The sequence below is a fragment of the Neofelis nebulosa genome, chromosome 6 (assembly GCF_028018385.1).
Source record: "Neofelis nebulosa isolate mNeoNeb1 chromosome 6, mNeoNeb1.pri, whole genome shotgun sequence".
Lineage (NCBI taxonomy): Eukaryota > Metazoa > Chordata > Mammalia > Carnivora > Felidae > Neofelis > Neofelis nebulosa.
Window position 1 is genome coordinate 133,867,142 of NC_080787.1, and position 20,198 is coordinate 133,887,339.

Sequence of the window (20,198 nt, forward strand, 5' to 3'; positions counted from 1 at the left end):
ATTTTTAACATTTTTAACATTTCAACAGTTTCAGTTATGTAAACTGACAGAGAAGCTAAACGCTTATTTTGTTTGGAGAAAAAGTATCAAAAGGAGAGCTGACCCTGGGAACATTTCCTTTCAGATTACTTCTAGTAAAAAATCAAAGTAGAAGGAAAATTTGATGATTCTAGAACACACTTACCAAAGGAATGGTGAATATTTGGATATAAGAAGACAGAGGGTTCATGGCAGTGGCATTGAACTTCATCCACATTTTTTCTTTCCTCTGGCTGTCTTAAATCCATAAATCAGATTGCTTCCACACTGGTGATCAGGAAAGGGAATAGCAAATTTCTAGGCTGGGAGATTTCCAAAGACTCCCATACAGCTTAATTCCACTGTGCTGGGAGAAGGTGGTTATTTGGGCATTGTGTCACTAGGTAATCCAGAGGCTTGCATGAGGAAAAAAAAAAAGTCCTGTTGAAGAGAATGAATTTGATTTCATTTATTTCTTATCCATGTCCTTTGGTATATTGTGAAGTTTAAAATAGAATTATTGATTGAGTCTGCTGCTTCCCTGCAGCACGGGTCTCTTTCCAGAGCAGTAGAGCCCTTGTGTTGAAAAATGCAAACAGACACTTGACAGCATCATCTCCCGTTTAGGAATTTATTTTGAATTCTATCCCTGGATATTTCCCTCATGGTCCTCTCCCCAGCCCATCTCAATCAAACACCAACTCTTGTTGATTCCACTACCTACATATATTCAAAATGTCTATTTCCCTCCATCTTTTTTTAAAAATTTTTTTTAAACATTTATTTATTTTTGAGAGTGAGAGAGACAGAGCATGAGCAGGGGAGGGGCAGAGAGAGAGAGAGAGAGAGAGAGAGAATCCGAAGCAGGCTCCAGACTCTGAGCTGTCAGCACAGAGCCCGACGCGGGGCTCAAACCCACAAGCCGTGAGATCATGACCTGAGCCGAAGTCGGATGCTCAACTGACTGAGCCACCCAGGAGCCCCTGCCTCCATCTTTTTGACACCACTTTTTGCCAACTCACTATTATCTGAGTTAGGAAAAAACGTGAAAGACTTTAAGATGGGTTGAAAGATTAGTAGGAGTCCTGTCAGCTCAGACATCTGGCTCATTGCCTTCCCGTATCTTTGAGCTACTCTGCAACTCTGAGAGTTGTAGAAAACAGATAATAATACAAATGATTCTTATCCATAAAAATGCAAAGTAGGTGGAATGCAATTGATTACTGTCCCTTGAATAGACCTGTTTTTGCATCTATTGCAAATTTATTTCCACTTTCCTTTATTGCATGTAAACAACATGCGGTCTTTTGAATTCTCCTTTGAACTGGTTATAGCACCATACTGGTTCTCTCGTTAATTAATGAGTTGAAGCCTTTGACACGTGTTGATATTACACGTGCATGAGAGTCATGATTTTACGGTTTTTTGAAAATTATCCCTGAACATGTTGTCATAATCTGCCAGCTGGTTCTACCTTGCCAGGCTTCACCTTATCCATTCCCTTCCTTCTACTTTCTACAGAGTAGCAGGAGTGATCTTCAAGTGTAAGCCTGAATGCCCTTTTCTCTTCAACTAAATCAGTGGCTGTCCATTGTTCTTACTTGGCGTGTAAGACCCTAAATCATTGAGCCTTCCAATTTACTCCTGATTGCATTTCGCTTGACTCTCGCTTCCTCTTTATGCTCTGGCCATTGCGATGAGCCTTCTCATGGCCTCTACCCTGGCTCCTTCCTTCATCATTTCCTGGCCAACTCCTCTTATTTCTTGCCTGAGCTTAAATGTCATTTCCCGAGGGACACCTTTTCGGAGCTTCCAGACTAGGGTAGATATGCTCCATACTCTTAAAGCATTATCCTTTGATGCACTTATCATAATTGTATTTTAAATAGTTACATCTGAGAATATTTGCTTCTCCTCTCTGAGATAGTGGTTTGCTCTGTGGGTGCAGGGATTGCCTGTTTTGTTCACTGGCACCACTTCTGGCATTTAAAAAGCACCCAGTGAGCGTTTATAGACTTAATAGATTAGTGAATAACAATGGCAGAAACATACTAAAATGCCTAATGCTTTATATCCATAAACCAGTTGGAGGTGGTTATATTGGAAAGAGGTAGGAGTATAGAATTGAGTGCAAAATAGCATAAATTGTGTTATTTCATGGATATGAATACATTTTGCTGCATTTACTCACAAAAATAGACAAACAAACCTAGCTATGCAATTTCCTTATTTACCTGTTTTTTGGAGTTGTGCTGGAAAGATTGTTAAATCACCATTTGGATTTATACATATGATTCTCACATTTGCCGCATAGGATTCTTCAAATAGAATCCTCCTATTAAATTTGGTGATGAAAAATGAGATTTAAAACCTAAAATCAGCTCAATTCATTCCTTGATAAGGGATTTGGTAAAGAGCTTGAGAATATTGTGTAATCTGGATCTAAAACCATCCTGTGATTTTTTTTCACTATATAAAGAAATATGATAGCTAAGACAGCATTCACTATAAATATATATTCTTTTTGCTGAAAATCCTTGTTAATATGTTACAGAGATCTGCTTTGGAGTTTGGGAATCCTGCGAAGTCACATAGCATAGAATAACTTATGGTTGTTGGATTTGAAAAAGTTATGAAGGGCTCACAAGAAAATGATTATCTAAAGGAGCTAAGAGTTAGGAAATTTAACACTTATTCCTGGATGTGCTGCTCATTTATTTATGACCTCAGGCAAATTATTAGCCAATTTTTCCAGGTCACTTGGTTTTTATTCCTTTAGCTATAAAACACACTTGATCATAATTACTTGCCTCATATTGCACAGAAATATTGAGGCATTATTGTGAAACATTATAGGAGATTGCAGTTACTTAGGAATGCTAAATTAAGACCCTCTCAGGTAATCCTAACTTGTGGTACCCCTGGTCTGTGCTACACATATATTTTAGAACAGAAATGGAAAAAAAGCATTGGCTCATTAAACCCACTTTATTCCATTGTCTGGTGGGTAAAGCTTGAGTGTTTTGTTCCTTCTAATTTTAAAAGCCTCTGGTTTGTTAGGGGGCCCGGTCTCCCTGGGAAGGCAGCGATGGCCTCATTGCTTCACCGCTGGGAACTTTTTCCTGCCGCCCAGCCTGCATTTTCTTTGGCTGACTTTCAGAGCTGCTCATCTGGCAGAGCTGAGACGTACAAATTGCAGAAGCTCTTTTATCAGTTTGGTGAGGTGATTCTCAAACGTGGTTTAGCAAATAAAGGTTAGGCAGAGAATATGCAGGCTTAAAAATGCTGAACTTCAGTTTGGGCAGATTTCTGCCTTTCCCTTTTCGAAGACAAAGAGGTGCAAAGTTTTCATATACGTCACAAAATTCCAAACTTGAAATTTAAATTGATGGAGGATAAAGGAGGAAGTCTCTAAAGCGTTTTTTGTTTTTTTGTCGATTTCAACATGGAGAGCTATTCAAATGTGTTCCTTTTGGAGAAAGTTGGACTTTGCTTTTAGCGTCCCATTGCTTTCTACTGTTTTCATGTTGGAAGTTGATGGTCACAAAAATGAGAGTGGGAAAAGATGTGTAGGGAGCTTTGTAGAAGATGGGGCAATAAAAGCAGTCTGCAGAAGTTGGGTCCTCTTTTCAGTCTTGTGAAGGAGATAGTACAGGCTTCCTGTGTGCTGTATCGGTGCACCTGCGGTAGAGATCTGAGCTTTGCAAGTTAGGCCCTGAGTTCACCGTTGATTTATTTTCCTGACCATGAGTATGGCAAGTCAACTAATTGTTTTAGGTGCCATAACCATTCAACTGTTCCTTAGGAAGTTTTGATTTGTATTTACTCACCAATACCTTTAAAAAGCAAACAATAAAACGCACTCTGTATTCCTAAACAGTTCCAAGCCATGTTTTGGCTACGTTACAGAAGTTTGGTTTTGTTGTTGTTTGCTTTCATTCAATTTGATACCTTTTGTTTGTTTTGGTTCTAAACATTATACTTGCAACATGATTTTCACCTGGTTACTGTGGTTAGAGTAAAAGTTGTTTAGTAGGCTGTGTTTTATGTTTTGTACATATTGAGTACTTCATAAATGATTTGGACTGAGCCTATTAACGTTTGTAAGTGTTAAGCAAATTTGATGATATTTGCTGAGTCTGTAACTGATGCTCAGTTTTGAGATGGATTGGCTCAGGAAAATGCCTTTTCACCCATTACCTGGAAAGGGGGGAGCAGAGGCACATACCTTGTGCTTTTCCACTCAGCCTGTGTGACCCCACCATCCCCACCTTCAGAGATGGGCTCTGATTGGTGCAGGGGTGGTAGGCCTGGGCCAGTGTAGGCTGGAGAGCTCTCAGGAGAGGATTGTCGAAGAGATGGTGGTTTTTGGGGAAAGAAGCTCTTCCTGTTAAACAGCTAGGAGACACTGGACCTATTTTCAGCTGTCCCTAGCCTTAGGAAGCCTTTAGGTCCAATTGCTACACGTAGCCACCCGCCAACTATGAGTGGAGGCAGATCGGGTTGGGTGGGGGTAGTTGATGCTGTTAATTTTGCTTTTACCATCTGTTGGGGAAATTAAGAAAAAAATCCTGCCAACAAAAAGACCTCTATTCGATATAGAATACAGAGCACACAGAATTTATTTTCGGGTATTTCTATCAGATTTGGTGAATGTAGGCAGTTGGTGAAAAACTGGAAGGTCTGGACAGAATTTCACACATTATGTAGTAAAGTTGAAGAAGGAATGATGAACACTTACCTCCTGGAGAGAAAAATGGATGCACCTTGTCTGGGCCTCTGTCTGCCTCCTAAGAGACTCGATTACTTTGAGGTCATTGTTATCTTGCATTGGAAAACTGGAGATGGGGGTTTATCTAATTCCTCACTAAAAAGTTGATCCGGTTGTGTTTTTAGGGAGACACCCTAAGGGGATGGAAAGGGCAGGTCAGCTGCCTCTCCTTGATTACACAAAGGAAATGTCATTTCATTTACCTTTATATTATCACTATCAATACCATAACTAATGCCTTGCTCTCGTCCCATGGTACCCTGTCTTTTGAGGAACTGCATTCTGCAAACATTTCCCCTGCTTTGCCGGTTGTGCATATCTGGAATGAACTGTATTGTTACAGACCTTGCCTGGTATGCACGTGGAGTGGGTTTATTCAGCCTGCAGACCTCACCCGGTTGTTTGTCCATGGAGTATGCACTTGGCCCTGCACCTGGCTGCCAGCTGTGTGAGCCTCACGTGTGGTTCCCTATCATCCTGGTTTATCAGCTCCCTCAGTTTGCTTGCTTACCCAAGATCAAGGTAAAAATTCTGTTACATGCTGTGTGACTTCTGATTCTCTGAAAGATATTATGTGGGTTAGCTTGTGTTTTATAGTATTTTGTAGTTTTTAAGGCAAACACACATTTATTGCTTTGATTCCTATGTGAACACTGCATAAAGCATTGCTCTGCAGTTAATTGTCCCTTGTGTGATTACCTGAGCCATGTTTCTCCAGTCCCTCACTCTTCTTCCTTTCCTCCCCTCCCTCCCTCCTTCCAAGCAAGCTTCTAAATGGAATCTTTTTCAGTTCTTAAGAACTTGTGCTGACCACCTTGAATTCTTCAAAAGAATGGCCAAGTGCCATGTGTTCACTGATTCTTTAAGTGACCATAGAATGTCTGGCTGGTTTTCTTTTGCAAGCTGTTTAAAGACCTCATTAGGCATTTCACTGCACTCATTTTGTTCTTACTCTTTTCAGTCCAAAGCAATCGTGCTTTCATTCTTTCCCCGTGGGGTGGAATCGAAAAGTTGATATTGACCATCATATGGTCTTCATTTCATTGGTGAAACTATAACTTTAAAATTGTGATGAACCTATATTTATCACGTTGCTTAACCTTGCGTAGAGATCCCATTCTTTGTTTTGGTCTATTATTTAATTTATGCAGTAATAATAATACAATAATCATAATGGCACAAAAATTAGGTGATAGAAGAAATCCAAAGAAAATATTCTTCAGCTCCTTTATTTCTTTTTAAAGTTTCATTTATTTTGAGAGAAAGAGAAAGTGCAAACGGGGGAAGGGCAGAGAGAGAGGTAGAGAGAGAGAATCCCAAGCAGGCTCTGCACTGCCAGAGTAGACTCCAACGCGGGCCCCCAACCCACGAACCATGAGCTCACCACCTGAGCCGAAGTTTGTCACTCAACTGACTGAGCCACCCAGTGGTTCTATAACTGCTTTTAATTCCACTGCTTTTAATTTCCAAGAGAAAAACTATAATGTTTTTGTTATAAAATGCTTTAAAAAGTATATTTATATGTAAACATAATTAGCCAAAATGGCATTGCTCTTGGGGCTGCTCACTGATGTACTTACTGACTTTTAAGAAAAAGAAGAATTATTGGGGGCACCTGGGTGGCTCAGTTGCTTGAGCGTCCTACTTTGGCTCAGGTCATGATCTTGCGGTTCGTGAGTTCAAGCCTCCACATCTGGCTCACTGCTGGCAGCATCAGTGCAGAACCTGCTTTAGATCCTCTGCCCCCGTCTCTGCCCCTCCACTGCTTGTGCTCTCCCCCAGAATAAATAAATAAATATTTAAAAAAAAAAGAAAATGAAGAATTACAAGAGCCAATAGGGTGCTACGTTTGTATCAGTGCTGAGATTTGCGATTCATAAGTGAAAGAGTCTGGTTTTAAAAATATTAAAAGAGGGGCACCTGGGTGGCTCAGTCGGTTAGGCGTCTGACTTTGGCTCAGGACATGATCTCATGGTTCATGGGTTTGAGCACCATGTCGGGCTCTGTGCTGACAGCTCAGAGCCCAGAGCCTGCTTTAGATTCTGTGTCTCCCTCTTGTTCTGCCCCTCCCTGGCTTGTGCGCTCATGCTCTCTCTCTCTCCTTCAAAAATAAACGTAAAAAATTTAAAAAAATGTTAAAGGAAAAATTAAATTGCTTATTTCTTATTGAATTTTGAAAATAATCAACCCCTTGCCCCAAACAATCAAAAACCTAAAACAATAAAAAAAAAAAAAAAAAAGAGAGAGATGCTAAAGCTTGCAGTATGTTATCAGAGGTTGGGGACATCAGATTCACCTGAGATTAATCAGAGAAGAATGCAAGGACATTGTGGTATATATGCTGTAGATGTGTATGTGTGTGTGTGTGCGTCTATGTGTATGGTGCACACGTGCATGCACACACACGCAGTACCCAGTGGAGATAGTAACTGAATTGCATAGGCTGCCTCAAATCCCGATTTGAAAATAGGGAGCATAAATAAATCACAGAATAGGCAAACAGTGTCAAAGGGCTCAAATTTATTGTTTGTAAGATACCGTATCAGATATGTTAGTTGTGGAAGCATTTAAAAACTTATGTTTTCGCTCATCTCCTTATTATACTCAGTTGTAACTTGATTGTTTATAATGAGATTAGGGCAGTCATAGGACAGGTTCTGTCTGTGTACTGTATCTGTTACTTGGTACAAATTTGGCAGCTCATGAGTTCCTGCTAATGTGCTCAGCATGCTGCGTTGGTCCTGGTTTTGTTAACATGTCGGTTCTGAAGGCCTTGAAGACAAGGCCTGCATTTGTCAGCCGTGGGTGTTTGGGTGGTCATTGTCAGCCTGACAACCCCAGGGAGGAGGCACTGATCAGCCTTCTAAATGGAAAATCCGAGTCCCAATTCTACCTCTGGTTGGTTTGCTATCGGTATAAAGAATTAGCACTTTGTTCTCATAAGAACTCCAAACTACACTTTCTAAGGTTTACTTTCTTATTCAATATTTGGCAGATCTTTCTTCCCATTGCCACTCCTACTATTGGTGAAAAACTTGACCTTTATGATGGAAATAACTGTTTTGGGAGTACTGAAGAAGGGGGAGAGTAAGCCAGTGTCAGCTTAGAGAGAAGGTGGGGACCCAATCACAGAGGATCTTTTACTTGGAGTCTGGATTGTCTTTGCCCATAATGGAGCCCTTTGCCTGTAGTTAGAGTTATTTTGGCTCTAATGCAGAGGCAGAGGGATCAGTTAGCCTTGTCCTAGAGGCACGAACCGGAGTGGGAGCTGTGATGACAGGGAGAGGTGGTTTTAGAGCGTGTGTTTGGAAGTAGGTGAAGTGGGGAGTGAGTGGAAAAAGTAGAATCTGAAATTACTTCTTCGTGTTTTGGTTTGAGCCAGAATAATGTCTGCTGGTGTTTTGTATTCAGTCATGTTCCCTAGTCTTTGGATGGTGGTGTGTGTGTGTGTGTGTGTGTGTGTGTGTGTGTGTGAATGTGCATGTGGTTCCTTTCCACAGACTTGATCACTCCTTCAGAGGACTCACTGTTGACTAAACTTCTCACATGCACGCGGCTATCCCTATGCAGAGGTTGCTACTCAGTCGCCCTATGACTTGGTGTGCCTGTGGACACAATTTGTTTATCTGCACCATGTTTTAGGAGACTAAAAATAGCAGGAGATTACACAGATAAACTCAGATTTCCAGTTTCTTTTGAAAAGCCCAAAGTCCTGCCAACAACGGGCTGGGATTCCTCCATGGCCACTGGTGCCTGGAAATGAGCTCTAGCTGTTGCCTTCAGCCTTTGGGCTGATTCTCCGGGTGTGAAGGAGCCCATCAGGTTTGCTTCATGCCGTTGCACCGTCACAAGTGTCTGTCAGTATTCATAGCCACTGTTCTCCCACAGACCCGGGCTTGTCCTCATGCGTTGTGATGACAGTTTGCTTGTATCCTCTGACACTTTTAAATCCAGAAGGTCTGTGTCACAACTGCTGATAGTAATACTGGTCCCTCTTGTCACAATGGCAGGGTTAGAGCTGGCATCCGGAAAATGCACAGAAGTATAAGGCGAAAGGGTTGAAGGAGGGGGTGGCCAGGACTGGTCACCTATGACATCGTCACCCTCTGCACTCATGTTGCCTTTTCAGTATTTAAGACTAAATGTGACCCGTGGCTTATCTGCCCCCCAAGTTCAAGATTGTGCATTTGTACTGTTTTGTGTTTATTGGAAAACTATGAGAACCCTCTCTTGTGAATGGGGAGAGCGGCCTGAACTTGGCATTTCTGCAGGGCCAAGCACAAAGAAGGTATTCACCAAATATTTGTCTGATTGAGTTATTAAGCTGTATTCTTTCTGTCAGGGAAGTCTCTGCAAATCTGTCTTTGCAAAGAATTAAAAATCTAAATAAGAGGTTGACTGTCAGGATGAATCAGTTTTTAATTTTATTCAATGATGACTTCTGACATTTCCAAACAGTTTCCCAGGGTGGACCCCATATTGAGAGCCTGTGATAGGAAGGCACAGATATGCTTTAAAGTTGTGTGCTTGGGAAAAAATGATCTTCATTTGGAGTTCATTTAAATATGGTATATATTTTGTTGCTCTCTTTGGGAAGTCATTAAATACAACTCCCGCTATTCTGCCCCCATCAATGAAATATTTCCTTCCATAAATGTCAAAGTCTGGTGCCCTCGTAATTTTGGTAGCAGTTTGGCAAAGACTTGTGGATTTGGAACCAGATTTTGTAGTATTAGATCCAGGTTCTGCCTCTCACCTGTCACGTCACCCCTGTTTCAGTTTTCCTGTTTTAAAATACTATTATCAAGAAATAACTAATACATGTAAATAACACATCTAAATCTCTATAAATCTCTTAGAATGTATCTAAGTGGTTGCTATAGCTATGTCTAAGAACATTTCATATTTCCAGTGTCTGTTTTTGTATGGCCCACAAGCTAAGAATGGTTTTTGCATTTTTTAGGTGGTAGCAAAACATAAAGAATATTTCACAACACGTGGACATTATATGAGATTCAAATTTCAGAGTCTACAAATAACGTTTTATTGGGAGATAGTCATCATTATGATTGGCTCATTTGTTTCTGTATTGTCTGGGATGCCTTCATATTACAACAGGATTGAGTAGTTTTGGTAGAGACCACCTGGCCAGCATTGCCTAAACTAGGTACTCTCTGGGCCTTTACAATAGAAATTTTCTGGCCCCTGCTCATAGGGCACAAAGTACTGAATCACATATGTATAGGGTATAAGTGTTATGAGACACTCCTAAGTTGTATTTGTCATGACTGTGTAGTATTTTGTGGTGACTGCCCATGTGTATGGTGAGTGTGGGTGTGTGCTTTCTGTGTACGTTTTGAACCACAGTTTTGGATTTGTATGAGCCTAGGTACCTTTCTTTACTCTTTGTCCAATGAGGAGATTCATAGGCTGCATTTCCCCCTCTTTGGCCATCTTACAGGTGTAGTCCTTCTGAGGACACCCAATGGGCATATACACTGATAATGCCATTACTGGGCTGGGGTGGGAGAGTACTGGAGAAAGAGACACCGCAAAAACCATATTTCTTCCTGATTGCCATCAATATTCATCTGAAATTGGGAAATAGAATGAAGAATTTGAGCTACTGTTCCTGTAGGGTTTTGTTTGTTTTTGTTCTTAAAGAAAGTGAAGGCATTGGTTCTACTGTATGAATGACTGACTTCCAGAAAGATAGGGCTGTGTCTCCATCATGTGTGTTTCAAAACAATGCTCCACAGGGAGGTTTTCTCAAGGTTTGTTGCTCAGGAAATGAATGAACTAGACAAGTGAGAGAGGAAAGGAGTGTCTCATCTAGAAAAATTAATGCTACTTCTTAGGCTTTCTACTTTGCTATTGAGCAACAGTGGGGCTTAGGGAAGAATCTAGGGAGTTTTCTGGTGAATTATGGCTTGTCTCATGGTACATACCTACCGCACAGTGTGGCGTGCTCTTGTATATCTTGTTCATTATTTTGGAATGGGATGTAACCTTACAGGCCATCATACTAGAAGATCTTTATGAATTGATACTAATGTGTACTCAGGTTCAGAATCTGCTTTTACATTCCTGCCTGGAAATGAATTATTTGTTTTATTCATCCATTTAGATATTGTTGAAACTTTATGGTACTTTTATGACAGTAGAAACACTGAAGTGATGTTTCTAATATGAATGATAGTATCAACCATTTATTGAACATCTGTCATCTTAGTTTTTAACAGATGAGCAAATAGATGTGGAAAGGCTAAGGCTTTTTGTCAGTGAGGTCATCGATGGATGGACGTTCATAATTATTTGTCATATATTTATATTTATATTATGCTGGTTTATGTTATTTTATTCATTTATTTGAAAATGGATAGTGGCTTTGAGAAGACCTTACTTCACTGCACTTGTTATCAGTAAGTTTTAAAAAATACAATGTATTGTCAAGTTGGCTAACATACAGTGTATACAGATGCTCTTGGTTTTGGGGGTAGGTTCCTGTGATTCATCGCTTACATATAACACCCAGTGTTCATCCCAACAAGTGCTCTCCTCAATGCCCATCAGCAATTTTTCCCTCTCCCTCACCCCGCTCCCCATCAACCCTCAGTTTGTTCTCTGTATTTAAGAGTCTCTTATGGTTTGCCTCCCTCCCTCTCTGTTTGTAACTATTTTTTTCCCCTTCCCTTCCCCCATGGTCTTCTGTTAAGTTTCTCAAGTTCCACATATGAGTGAAAACATAAGTCTTTCTCTGACTGACCTATTTCACTTAGCATAATACCCTCCAGTTCCATCCACGTTGCTACAAATGGCAGGATTTCATTCCTTCTCATTGCCAAATAGTATTCCATTGTATGTATAAACCACATCTTCTGTATCCATCCATCAATTGATGGACATTTAGGCTCTTTCCATAATTTGGCTATTGTTGAAAGTGCTGCTATAAACATTGGGGTACAAGTGCCCCTATGCATCAGCACTCCTGTATCCTTTGGATAAATTCCTAGGCACTAATAATGAAACAACAGAAAGAGAAATCAAGAAATCGATTCCATTTACAAGAACCATATGGTTCTTGCATCAAGAACCATAAAATACCTAGGAATAAACCTGACCAAAGATGTAAAAGATCTGTGTGCTGAAAACTATCGGTAGTTTTTAAGATTTTTTTTTTATCCTAGATAATCCCTCTTTGTTACTCCCATGAGTTTCACCTATATTCCTGTGTCTTGCTGTAAGATCAGAGTTACGCATCTATCCCTGAAAGAGCATCTGTTTGTTTGGTGGCTAGTTCTCTGAAGTGTACTTTTGCTGGTTCAGAGAGGAGGAAGGTAAGAAAGAGGTAGCAGATGATGAGGGCCCCTTCTCCCTTTTGCTTTTACTGATAGCAGGTGGGAAGTCGAAATGTGCAAGGAGCTCTCCCTTGCTCTGCCTCCTGCAGTATTGCCTCTGGTCCCTTGGGCCATAACTCCCACATGGTGTATATCAGTTATTGTGACTGATGGAGATGATCAACGGGTCCCTGACACTATCGCTGCTCACCGGAAGGGCATCTGGGACTAGAAAAGCAGCTTTGTTTCACACACAAATATGCCATAGTTTATTTTTTTTTTTTAATTTTTTTTTAATGTTTTTTATTTATTTTTGGGACAGAGAGAGACAGAGCATGAACGGGGGAGGGGCAGAGAGAGAGGGAGACACAGAATCGGAAACAGGCTCCAGGCTCCGAGCCATCAGCCCAGAGCCTGACGCGGGGCTCGAACTCACGGACCGCGAGATCGTGACCTGGCTGAAGTCGGACGCTTAACCGACTGCGCCACCCAGGCGCCCGCCATAGTTTATTTTTTAACTGATTCTATAGTGAAAACTTTACCATACTTCCCCTCATTTCGAGTATGGGACCTACTAGAAAAGCCAAGTTAGTCATCATTAGTTGACAATACTTTATACTTAATTAAAAATGTAAAAAATCAGGAGGGGAGGAAAAATGGAAAATCCTAAATTTTAGAAAACTTCAGAATGGCTCCCTCCCTCCCCTCCTCCATTTTAGGCTCAGAGTAAAATTGTGCTTCATATGACTTTATGTATATATTTTTAAGGGAAAAGTGAAGAAGATAAAATAGTTATTGGTTATAAAATAGCTGTATTATTATTTAAAAAAATTTTTTTTAATGTTTATTTATTTTTGAGACAGAGAGAGACAGAGCATGAACAGGTGAGGGGTAGAGAGAGAGGGAGACACAGAATCTGAAACAGGCTCCAGGCTCTGAGAGGTCAGCACAGAGCCCGACGCGGGGCTCGAACCCACGGACCGTGAGGTCATAACCTGAGCCGAAGTCGGACGCTTAACCGACTGAGCCACCCAGGCGCCCCTAAAATAGCTGTATTATTGACAGGCACCAGCACTGTAATCTCAGTGGGGATTTCATACTAAAGGGGGATACTTTGATATAACACGACTTAAAAAAATTTTTTTTTGATGTTTATTCACTTTTTGAGAGACAGAGACAGAGTGTGAGCAGGGCAGGGGCAGAGAGAGAGAGGGAGACACAGAATCGGAAGCAGGCTCCAGGCTCTGAGCTGTCAGCACAGAGCCCGACGTGGGGCCTGAACCCACGAACCATGAGATCATGACTGAGCTGAAGTTGGACGCTTAACCAACTGAGCCACCCAGGCGCCCCAGTACAACATAACTTTGATTACATTGTGCTTTGTAGTTGTCTGGTCATTTTCACATAATAGTATTTATTTGATTTTTAGCCTGTGATTTAGAGGAAGGTTAAGAGTGGGCTTAGGTTCATCAGTTCGTTAACGGTCCAACTGGAATTAAAACCCAGGCTTCCTGATTTTCTGTGTAGGAATCCTCCTATTGTTTACAACCGTCCTATCACACACACACACACACACACACACACACACACACACACACACAGGCAAGGATCTGCCTGTCAATGGTGGGATTTTCTGGCATCAGACACTAGGGTATGTTGGTCGGTGGAAGTTGATGCTATTCATCAATCAGGGTTGAGAGTTTGGGAATTCTATAAGCTTTGTTGTTCGAGATACTGGACTGGTACTGGACTTAGATACACAGCCCAAAATGTCTTAATTGTTCAGAAATTACAGCTAGAAGTATAGGTCTAGCACCGGAGAGCAAACATTGTTGACAAAATGACGTGCTTCTGTAGTGGAAATGCTGCAAGACAGCATCATACCGTGAATGTAACGTGAGGTGATGGAACAAGAGAATCTGCACACTTTTGCTGGCCTCTGCACACAGGTGCTGTATGCCCATTTATATTTTCAGTGATTCTCTATAGCATTCCTTCTCGGGAACATATACCATAGACAAGGCATCTGGACTTTGGCCATAACTTTATTTGCTCCCTTTGTAAGAAATAATGCAATTTATATTGTTCATCTTAAAGCATTTGTTATGGATTTCAGAGTTTTCTGTATTTGTATTTCTTTCTATACAAGGCAAAGCTGAAAAGTCTGCTGCCCATCCAGACTTTTAATTGGAAAAAATGAAACCATTCATTTATTTGCCACAGATGTATATGATTTCTGCTACTGAAGAAAGTGATAATTTACTTTTTCTTTTACAGAGTGGAAAACCACCCATTAATGATATGTTCACAGACCTCAAAGATGGAAGGAAGCTCCTGGATCTTCTGGAAGGCCTCACAGGAACATCACTGGTAAGAGGGGTCATCTTTGAGAACCAGGCTAAGTGTCTCTCATCATTACTGATACTTGAAGACCCTTTATGGGTACTTACAGTGTAAAGGCCCAAAATAGGAACATTTTTAGAAAGGTGTTTTAATGAATCTTTGATAGAGTAATATTTAGGCTTTATTGAGGGCTCTATTTTTGTCAAAGATAAAATTATTTATTATATTTATTACTCTCAGACAGCCCAGGACAGAATCACAAGGAGGGATGACTATGTTAAGAGGGCATAATGTTTTGAATAGTAGAAAACACACTTAAATGTTATTTAATAAATATCTTAAAAAGCTAAGAGCTGGGGCACCTGGGTGACTCAGTCAGTTAAGCATTCGACTTGGGCTCAGGTCATGATCTCATGGTTCATGAGTTTGATCCCCACGTCTGGCTCGCTGCTGTCAGCGCAGAGCCTACTTCGGCTCCTCCGTCCCTCTCTCTCTTTGCTCCTCCCCTGCTTGCATGTGTGCTCTCTGTCTCAAAAATAAGTAAACATTAAAAAAAAGTTGTTAAACGCTACGCATTTATTTTTATTTGGTTTTCCAGTATTATCGTCATTTCTTCATCAAACCCAACTCTATTATTTTACGTCGTAAGGTACTTTATACCCACACAGAAATAACAGTGCTAATGAAGAGTATGCATTTTATGGGTACAAACTTTAACACTAGAGGTAATAAAAGGTATAGAGAAATGCACTCCTGAAGATGAATTCCTTTCTTGCCAAAGTGTGGGGTGTTATATACTCTGCCTTTTGCCTTCCAGATGGTAGGTAAGGTACCTGTTGCAGAGGCTGATCCCTCTCTCAGATGAGATTCCCTGGCCAGTGAGGCAGAAAGTGCCTCCCAGATCACCTTTCTCCAGGTGGCAATTCCTGCCTTCCCAGGGGGGCTTTGTAATGCTACCTGGAACCTGGGATAGTGCCTCTGAATCCTCCCTGCTCTGTGCACACTGACTGGTGCACTATGAAGGTGACATGACTTCTCAGTCTTTCTGTGTCCAGCCCAGTTAAAAATTTTTAATGTTTATTTATTTTTAAGAGAGACAGAGTGTGAGCAAGGGAGGGGCAGAGAAAGAGGGAGACACAGAATCTGAAGCAGGCTCCAGGCTCTGAGCTGTCAGCACAGAGCCTGATGCAGGGCTCGAACCCATGAACCTTGAGATCATGACCTGAGCCGAAGTCAGATGCTTAACTGATTGAGACACCCAGGCGCCCTGGGCCCAGTTTTGATAAAAGAAGGCTTTCTCCCTGGAGCATTGGTTCCCAAAGTGGTCTGCACATTAGAATCACTAGGGGAATGTTTTAGAAATTCTAAACCCATACTACATCCCAGATTCATTAAGTCATCATCTTTGGGGGTAGGGTCAGACATAAGTTTGGGAGTTTTTGAACACCAGTGTTGAGGCAAGGGAGTGAACTACTATGTCAAGATGTAAGTGGGGTAACTTGCATTCTGTCACCACCAGCCTCCACGGTGGCCTGAGAAGCCAGGCGGAGCTCCTGGCACAGAGGGACCCCGTGTTGAGCTGTTCTCTGTATGTCTCAATGTCCATGTTTGTTGGCAATGTTGAGGCTGACTTATTTGATCCCGTGTTTTGTTTTCTAGCCAAAGGAACGTGGCTCCACAAGGGTACATGCTTTAAATAATGTCAACAGAGTGCTGCAGGTTTTACATCAGAACAATGTAAGTGTGCAGCGCGACTTTTGGGGTTCTTTGGTGCTACTGGGGTTATTTATTGTCACGCTGGCCACGTGCTCTGTGCATTGTCATTGACTGATTTTTGGAAACATTTTTCTTACAACAAGTATTGAACCTTTTCTGCGAGCGAGGGGACAGTCACGCTTTTTTTGATTACTTGGTTGATCTATTGTATAAATAATACATTTTTGAGATTTAGGTTTACCTGATTCTCTAAAGTGAAATTTCTCTTATCATTCACTTATATTGCTGTCCAAAGGTGCTTAAACAAAAATCTTGGTTTCTGTGGCAGAATTGTCCTAAAAGTTATTATTATTATTATTTTTTATTTTAATAGGTGGATTTAGTGAATATAGGAGGAACTGACATTGTGGATGGAAATCACAAACTGACTTTGGGGTTGCTTTGGAGCATCATTTTGCACTGGCAGGTGGGGCAATTTTCAATCACTTTTTAATAGAAATTGAAAATGTATCATTTGTGTGTGTTAGTTGCTTAAGGCCACCATCACAGAGCACCCCAAACTGTGTGGCCTCAACACCAGAAATTTATTTTCTCACAGTTCTGGAGGCTAGAAGTTTGAGATCAATGTGTTAGCGTGGTTGGTTTCTTTCGAGGCGTCCTTCTTTGGCTTGTGGATCACTGCACTCTTCCTGTGTCCTCACGGTATTCCCTCTTTGTGTGTGTCTTGTCCCGATCTCCTGTTCTTCCAGTTAGATTGGGTTACAACCCACCCTTAAGATTCCATTTCACCTTAATCATCCCTTTAGAGACCCTATTTCCAAATATATTCTCATTACCAGGTAGTGGGGGTTAGGACTTCAAGAATTTGGGCAGTGGGGAGACACAATTCAACTCCTAGTAATTTGGAATGAAAGAGTCTGACAAACAGCTCTATTTTCCTGGCATAGAAAAAAAAGTATCTTTCTTTAAATATTAAATTAAAAAAGTTGACGTAATTTCAGATTTATAAAAAAGTTGCAAAAGTAGCTTAAAGAATTCCTGGATACCTTTCATTCGCGTCCCTCAAATGCTGACAGTTGTTCTCTCTCTCTCTTCCTCCTTGGCTAAAAACTTGTGTATTTGTAAAAACAAACCTTTTTCCTAAAAGTAAGGAATTCTCTTACATAACTAGAATATAATGTTAATATCATATTATAAAATGTGCTATATACAATATAATACTAGCATCGTTAAGCGTAATTACAATATATGCTAAAAATAATATGTAATTATTAAAATCAGGAAAATAATATCAAAACAATACAATTTTGTAATCTACACATCCTTTGGAGATTTTGTCAATTGCCCCAATAATATCCTTTATAAAAGATAAAAAACAAAACAAGATCATGCATTACATGTATTTCTCACATTTCCTTAGTCCTCTTTTATCTGGAGTAGTTTTTGAGTCTTTCTTTGTATTTCATGATATTGACCTTTCTGAAAAGTACCGGACAGTTATCTTGTAGAATATCCCTCCATGTGGGTTTGGCTGGTATTTTCTCATAACAGATTCAGGTTACTCATTTTTTTGGTACAGAATGCCACAGAAGTGATGTTGAGTTCTTAGCATATCCTATCAGGAAACAAGTGCTTTCGATTAGTTTTTTTTTTCTCGCAGTGTGAACTTTCACTGTTTGGGTTAAGGTGTCTCCCCTGTAATGTGACTGTGCTTTATTATTAAAAAGTATTCCGTGGGGATATACTTTGAGGCTGTGTAAATATTCAGCTACTTACCAAACTTTTTTCCATGAGTTTCAAGATCCGTTCTTAGCTCTTACCTGATCAGTTATCATTGTGATGCTTGGCAAACAGTGATTTTCCAGTTTCACACGTTCAAATGTTCTAAATTTTCAAGTTTATTTATTAGTTGTCTTTCTGCTTGTGCAGAAGAGCTTCCCCTTGCCAGTTGTTTATGTATTTATTCATCCATCCATTCGTTTATAGACCAGTGTAGACTCATGAAGTTTTGCTTGATAGGTTACTAATCTTTCACTATCTTTATTTATTTTGCACGCCTCCTTTAGTTGGCTCTTGTGTCCTTTTCTTATGTCCACACCATTCTTTGAGCTCTTTCTTATAATATGTGTGTTACTCTAGAATAATCTAAAATATCAATTCTAGATTATAATGGTTTTTACCATCATCAAATGTACTTCATTCTTTGATTTCGTAGTTCATCAAAAGTTCTTCCTTTCTCATTTTTGTAGAAGATAAAATTGTTTTCTTCTTACTAAAAGGTGTTTGTTAAGTGTATAGTATGAAAAAATTACTTTGTGGCTATGAAAGTAATGTTCACTGTAACCAAACCTAATAGAAGTGTTGCTAAGATACAGAAAATACCATAGTGTATGATGGTGAGGGAAAAATCACCTCTAAATCCTCGTAATCATAAAATAATTACTGTTAAAACATATTTATCTTTTTAGCGTTTAAAGGAAAATTTTGAGATAAAATGAATATCAATTACCTGATCCATAATGATTAATTAATGTAATATTCCTTACTCAGGGACTTGATTCCAGCAACTATTTTAAGTTATAGGCAGGCATGGTTTTTTTTGTTTGTTTTGAACAGGTAAAAGATGTCATGAAAGATGTCATGTCAGACCTGCAGCAGACAAACAGTGAGAAGATCCTACTGAGCTGGGTGCGCCAGTCCACACGGCCATACAGCCAGGTCAACGTCCTCAATTTCACCACCAGCTGGACAGATGGCCTCGCCTTTAATGCCGTGCTCCACCGACATAAGTGAGATATGACCTGACAAGATGTGGGCCTTACAAATTTGTATCTCCTTTCTGTCTCTCTCTTACTATTCCTCCCTAAAGCCCTTTGCCCACAATCACTGCTCTCCTCTCTTCACACGTTTAAACATGAAGAAAAGAAACATTATGGAAGAAAATACCCATGGAGTCTTTATTTCCATAGGACTTAAATGCCACAGTGCAATGTCCGTGGTTTCTTCTACATATTTACACGTTTAAAAAATGTAAAATAATTCACATAGTTCAGTTCCACTCAGCACTAACCAGTAATGTATATACTGAATTGTGTTATGTTTTCATTCTCATACCAAAAGGGAAACTCTATAAATCCAATGCAATTTCAATTAAATATAGACAACTGATTGTGTGTGTGTGTGTGTGTGTGTGTGTGTGTGTGTGTGTGAGAAACTTGTAATTATATAAAAGACCAAAGGGGCAAGAAGAGCCGGTATATTCCCGAAGAAGAACCAGGCCAAAGTACTTCCGAAACAGAAATAAAAGTAGTTATGAAGCTATATTTATTAAGACTATATATATAGTCTATAAATAAATACACGAATATAATAATAGGCTGAACCATGTGAAATTGCCAACATTTGACTGTTTTGACATATAAGAATGGCAGTTTCATATAGTTCAGCCTAACATGATAAAAAACTCAGAAATAGCTTCATCCTGCTATACACCTGAGCTAATGTTGCAGATTAATAGTATGGGATAACTGGTTACCCATATGGAAATAAGTGTATTGGATCTTTACCTCCCTATACCCAAAAGAAAATTCCAGATGCATCAAGGATTTAAATGTGAGAGGCAAAATTTATTATATGTTTTATTGCTATTGTAAATTATTTAATGTTTCAGGTCCTGTTTCATGTAGGTTTTTTGCTGATATATAAAAAATGTAATTGACTTTTCTAAATCTTAGATCTGGAAACTTGTTAAACTTTTACAAATTTTACCAAAATGTTTACAAGTCTTACAAAAATGTTTCTTCAGTTTTTTAAAAAGTTTTTTTTAATGTTTAATCATTTTTTGAGAGACAGAGCATGAGTGGGGGAGAAGCAGAGAGAGAGGGAGATATACAATCTGAAGCAGCCTCCAGGCTCTGAGCTGTCAGCACAGAGCCCAATGTGGGGCTTGAACTCATAAACCTTGAGATCATGACCTGAGCCAAAGTCAGCCGCTTAACTGACTGAGCCACCCA

General features: G+C 40.0%; 1 protein-coding gene across 6 annotated transcripts in view; it reads left to right on the forward strand.

Moving 5' to 3' along the window:
• UTRN (utrophin) overlaps positions 1 to 20,198 on the forward strand; it is a 514,842-nt gene that overhangs the window by 104,720 nt on the left and 389,924 nt on the right. For all 6 annotated transcript variants that reach the window (XM_058736181.1, XM_058736184.1, XM_058736182.1 and 3 more), the window contains exons 3-6: positions 14,404 to 14,496; positions 16,129 to 16,206; positions 16,559 to 16,651; positions 18,802 to 18,974. In XM_058736181.1, coding sequence (XP_058592164.1) covers positions 14,404 to 14,496; positions 16,129 to 16,206; positions 16,559 to 16,651; positions 18,802 to 18,974 — 437 coding nt within the window. The remainder of the gene's footprint in view (positions 1 to 14,403; positions 14,497 to 16,128; positions 16,207 to 16,558; positions 16,652 to 18,801; positions 18,975 to 20,198) is intronic.